The sequence below is a fragment of the Clupea harengus genome, chromosome 22 (assembly GCF_900700415.2).
Source record: "Clupea harengus chromosome 22, Ch_v2.0.2, whole genome shotgun sequence".
In the NCBI taxonomy this organism is placed as follows: domain Eukaryota; kingdom Metazoa; phylum Chordata; class Actinopteri; order Clupeiformes; family Clupeidae; genus Clupea; species Clupea harengus.
The window spans coordinates 726,773-732,772 of NC_045173.1; the positions used below are offsets into that span (position 1 = coordinate 726,773).

General features: G+C 42.1%; 1 protein-coding gene across 1 annotated transcript in view; it reads right to left on the reverse strand.

Moving 5' to 3' along the window:
- Nucleotides 1-5,680, reverse strand: part of LOC105893781 (guanine nucleotide-binding protein G(olf) subunit alpha) — a 65,183-nt gene extending 59,503 nt beyond the window's left edge. Inside the window, exon 1 of the mRNA XM_031560169.2 lies at nt 4,965-5,680. Within this exon, the coding sequence (XP_031416029.1) occupies nt 4,965-5,415 (451 nt within the window). The 5' untranslated portion in view covers nt 5,416-5,680. The remainder of the gene's footprint in view (nt 1-4,964) is intronic.
- Between the last annotated feature and the right edge of the window lie 320 nt (nt 5,681-6,000).

Here is a 6,000-nt window from a genome sequence, read left to right on the forward strand (position 1 = left end):
ATTCAACGAGGCATCGTGATGTCCTAAAATAAATAAAAGCACTACACGAACACTGCAAATGGCAGTGAACAAATAAATAAGCACTAAACTCAATTGCGTGGATATAGCCACAGTGGAATAGAATGGACACATCTACATTCTGCAACAGTACCTCCACCTCTGCACTGGTGAAGTTAGGTCTGTGTTTACTCGACCGGTGCTCGCTTTCCGCTTTGACATGATTTTGATCAGTCTGAAGCAGGGGCGAATCTAGGTTCCCACTTTTTTGGGGGGGGGTGCTAAGCCCCTAGATAAAACCTATTCTTTTTCCTGTGACCCAGCAAAACCAGGGGGGTCTGGGGGCATGCTCCCCCATAAGAAATATTTGAAAATATCCTTTTAAATAGTGTCCTCTAGTGGGTTTTATGAAGAGAAATTAACAAATTTAGATTTAAAATATGGCACAACAATAAACATATTGAAGACATCTGCTGAGATAGGTGCTAGTTATACTGTAGCATGGTAGGGATTTGCAGCTCAAGTGAGTAGGTTAACGTTGTAGGCTAGAGTTCACTAGCTAGTTATAGCTGGCGGAGCTACTGAGTAGGGTAGCATACCCACAGGATCAATGAACTGGCATGATAAAAGAGAGCCATGACATCTATAAATTACTCGTGATGATTTCATCATTTTGTTTCTTTTACTATTTTAAACTTCATGTGCTATACCTTTATATCCAGCAGCTGATTATGGCAGCTTTCACCAGTTAGGGTCGGACAGTCGCTCCAAGTCTGTTTACTAGACGTTATCACCGTCTGATTCTCCACTCACTCACTCACCTCACGACCAAACAGAGCCGTGCGCTTGCCACCACAGTCTCAAACAGGCGGGATTCCTGTGCTACTCGAGACTATTTTATTTATAACTCTAAAAATTCAACAAAATAAGTTCACTAAGTCGGTTGTTAGGTGTGAATTTGACGATCTCAAAATAAAAAATATATATATATTTGGGGGGCTCCAGCCCACACGTCTCTACAGTTGGATGCCCTTATAAGGAGCTGGCGGGGCGCGTTTCTGTATGAAAATTCAGGTGCACGAGCACGCGCGTTCAATGTAAGAATCAGTGCCCAGCTACGGACACTGGCGGTTTAAGAACACATTTCCAGGCATTCATGAATCTGGCGGAGATCTTTTCTTAGGTTGGTCTTTCGAAAGTCTTTTTAAAGACTCACTCCTTCCTTACTTATAGATTTCTTTCGCAACCGCGCACAGATCTAGGATGACCGGAGGCTATAGCTATGTCTCAAACCGAGCACTTGTGCACTTCGAACACTGACTTTCAGTGCTTAGGGCGTTCACACTGACAGAACCTGCAGAATTCAGGGCACTGAAAGTACCCGGATTGTGCACTGAAAACGGTCAAAAAATGCAGTGTAAAACGATGGGCACTACGCGCCCAAAACGGGCACCATCTTGGCTACGTAGCGGAAGAGGAGGAGCCCTTCGGCAGCTTTTCAGTTTGGAAAGTTGGCCGACTGACGCCTCGCAAATCACTTCAACCATTATTGCTGGTTACAATAACTGTGTTATCTGATAGAACAATGTCGATTTCTCGGTAACTTTAAAAAATCTAAGCAAGGAAACGCCAAAAGATGGACATTTACATACAAAACACGGCCGTCAGCGGAGTTTGGTCCGCCATCTTTGTTTAAAATTTCCAGTAGGCCTGGAGGAAGCTGGCGCTCAGATTTATGGGTAAAATGCTCGCACATTTGCGTCAGTGAGTGTTCCATTTGAGACAACACTAATCAGCGACAGATCGCACTACAGATGTAAGTGCACTGTATTGCAGTGCCCTGTATTGTAGAGTACTTCGTAAAGTGGTTTGAGACATAGTCAAAGTTTATCAAACATTGCACCATGAATTAAGGACCTTTGCAAGGCAAAGCAGGCTAATGTCTCACATTGAGACTACACCTAACCAGCTTTGGGGGGGGGGGGGGGGGGCCCAGCCTGCAAAAGTTTGAGAACCCCTGAACTAGAACAATGACCCATAAACTTAGCTTCCTTATCACTCTTTTGGGCTTAAATTGGCTAAAAACAAGTCCATGCAATTGCAAAACAATAGCTAACATTTTTTGCAAAATACAAGTCGTGTTTAAACTAAACACCCTACCATAGAACTTCAAGGTTGTTACCTCATAATTGTTGCATTAACTGCCACTGCTCCATGCCATTGCCATACTGGGGGAAAAGTCAACAGCAGTGACTACCTCTCTATACGGCGCTGCTGTTTATTCACCTCTCAAAAACAGCTCGGGCAACTGGCTCTGAGCTCGGACGGCTGTAGTCTTTCTGTAGCCAGTGTGAGCTGTGTGTATTCACAACACGTGTTTTCCCTATTAGCCACTAAGGGGTAAATAATGTTGTGTATGATGTGTAACATGTTGATGGGAGTTACTTTTGAGTCTTTTTTTATGAAAACTAAAACTAGAAATACTATTTTGCATGCAATTCAATTCACTGCATTTGTGTATAACCGTTTTGCTTGCACGTTTAGCTGAAATGTATCGGTGGGATTGAGGCTGAGGGATGAGAACATATTTTCTATTGCTGAGTTTGACTTTGATTGACAGCTTGACCACACCCACTAATGCCTTGCTCCCTTAGCAAGGTCATGTCATTCTGTTGTTACATGTACAACACAAGATCAAATAGTACTCTTGTGTCTGTCATCTACTTTCATAGTAAGCAGACTGTCCTTATATGGTGTTTACTTGGTGACAGACTTAATTTGGTCTTAAATGCCATTACTCCTTCACCCAGCTAGCTAATGTCAGAGGACTTGTTACACACTAGCCTGACATTATGAGCTCAAAGGGAACTACTTGTACATTGGAGTATCTTTGACAGGAAGCTGGTCAGCGAAGACAACCTCGCTCTAAATGTGCTCTCTTACTTTTAGATCTGCTTTTGTAAATATTTGTTCAAGAACCACCTTTCCTAATGACGCATTTTTTCACCATGCCATAGTCTAGATGTGTGATGCTTTCACAAAACAATGTTTAACGTTCCATCATTTCAGCTAATCAAACTTGTCACTCCTCTATGTCACCACATGAATGACTGTTTTGCTGAATGCATATGATTTCCCACTAATCACAAGTGATCATACTATCCAAAGACTTTCAAGTTGGTTCTCCATAGGTAATGTGCTGGCTGTGTGCAAAAATGGACACTAACATACATGTCGTCAAAGTAAATAACTAAATGTCATGCTTTGTGTTTCTGCTTCTGCGAATTGTTTGTCCAGTCTCTGACGCAGCACCCCACTCAGTGCCTGTAGTTGATTATCCAAGGGAGGCGCTCTCCTTTGAGTGCCCCACTCCAGCACCACACGGTAGCCCAATCAACTACAGGCACTGAACTAGGGTGCTACATCAGAGACCGTTAGATAACGCTAAAACACTGACTGTACAACTGTTATTGTACAGTTTCTTTACAGTTATTGAGGTAAACAGAAGCAGGTGTATCTCTGTAGGGGTCCTTTCCATGTTGTCACACCCTAATAATAACATTTACGAGCCTGTCAGTGTCGATAACAAGCGGTTTACTTTGACGTGCTGGCTTGCCTCATGGGATTCCATTGTACAGCTGTATTGTGGTTTTGGTGTTCTAACTCAATATTGGACCGATTACGAATGTTAATTGCAGTTATCAAAAGTTTGGACCCAAAAAGATCTAAAAATAGGGCCCAGGTTGAAAGTTTTCCTTTAAATACCTACATGTTTTTTTTCATACAACAAAGACTTTGGAAATATACTGAACAAAGGGTGAGGTACCAATGTTAAAAGATGCTGAAATTATATCATATAAGTCAACTTTATGACTCAATGACTCAATTAAGATTACTTTGACTTTCAAACACACTATGGAAAAATCAGGAAAAATCTTGAGAGGACCAAAATACCACTTCTGCGGGAATATATCTTAAAAGGCTCTGAATTTTTTTCATTCGTATGCCATAACTTGGAGTAAGGATATACGTTGCAAAAATGTGAGGAAATAAACTGAAACTGAAAAAGCACTTTTTTTATTGCAGTGTGAGTTATGTTCTCTCAAAAAAAAATCATAATAAAGACACAAAGGTAACTCCATAGTGTGGGCTATGACTTGGGTCTGATAAGAGATCATAATATTCTCAAATGATATTTCTGCCTTTCAATTGACTCCTCTCCTGATATATTTCTTGGTAAGAGCATGGTAAGAATACAGGCACGTCTAAAAAGAAAGATAAGGAATAATAACGGTGGTAGCAGTGAAGAAAATGAGATGGAGGGGACCGCAACACGACAGCATAACATGTACAACAATGAAAATGATATTGTCTGATAAAACTGCAGGCCTATACCTACATTTTGGCCCGATTTATGTTCATACTCAGACGCGTTTCCAGCCATTTAAACATGCGAGAGGATAGCCTACAAAAGTTCATCTGACCTATATGATCGGATGGGTCAGTAGACAGGCAAGCATTCTCAAGCCCCTCTGACCAAATGTGGACTCTTTCTCTGACACAAGTACTTACATTTTACTTACGGCTAACATAGGCCTAGGAGGGGGGCAAAGGTGGAAACCCGGATGCCACTCAATGATTTGTGACAATCACTTTAGTCCAACTGCCCTCCTTTTTATGGTAGGCTACTCATTCCTGTTATGTGTTCTGTTGCTATGTGTAACATACCTGTTATTTTAACAGACTCCAAATGATGCGTTGTGCACACACCGTTGGCGAAAAGTAACTTAAATTGCGTCGGGACTACCTTTTTATTATGGTCGTTCAATAGATATAAGTGAGCAGTGAACATTGAAAGACAACAGTTTTATTAATTTAGCACATACACGGCTGTGAAATAGGCCTACGCATATATGTATTAGTTAGGGAGGGGGGGGGGGAGGTCATATAACAGATTCTACACTTACCCAATAGTAGAAGCCGGTGGGTCTGTTTATATTCCCGTTTGAGCTCTTTCAAGGCCTTGTCAATGGTCTTGCTGACTTTCTTTGCCTCCTTCTCGGCCTCCTTCTCTTCTACCAACAGTTTATCCCAATGTTTCTGCTTTTGAGGCCCATGCTTTTGCAGCAATTGTAATCGTTTACGGTCTTTTCCCGATCCCTTACCACCTCCATTCTGTATTACTGAACTGTCCGTATTCAAGTCTCCACGGCGAGCCTCTCCAGACAGCTGTTTGCCGGTCTCCCAGGGGTGTGTTTGGCTAGTGCGAAGCGGCGCCTTCTCGGATTCACCGGCGTGTTCTTCACGAGTGCGCGAAGGAGCAGAATCTGGAGGCTGGTCGGAATCCGAGGCAGCGTTTGAAATAGAGCCACTTAAATGTCCAAATAGTCGCGGGCGAAGACTGTAGCACAGCCCCATGATCTCTACCACCCGTGTTTGTTAAAATAGGCTAAAGATCCAGCACAATAAATATCCGTTTACAGTTCAGCTCCCTTGAAATAGATTCAACGCGCCATCGTTAACTTGCTGCCCCTGATGTGGGATATGTGTATATATTTGATAATAATTCCAGAGTGGGTTCGGCTCAAACATTTGCTATTTGTCATTTTTCATTTTCACCACTCTGCCTACGCTCTTTAGTTAGAGGGATCACCTGATCCCTTTGCGGACACTGCAGGTCCACCTTACCGTAAATAAACTAATAGCTTAACCTCAAAAAATCACGAGTCTATCGTAGAGCATCTGTATACGACAATTCAACGTGACGTCACAACAACAAATAACTTACTTCCGGGTGGCTAACGTCGCCCCTGCCCATAGTAAACCTTAACAAACCAACAGGATTTTCCATGTAATTTAACCAGGCTACAAACACGTTTATTCATAATTGTGAATATGATAACAACACGTTTTATGAGTATGATCTTGTGAACTGAAAAAAGAGACGTTCCCGATGTCGTTGCTGTTGATATTTGTTAGCGAGTAACGGTCATATTGTAATGG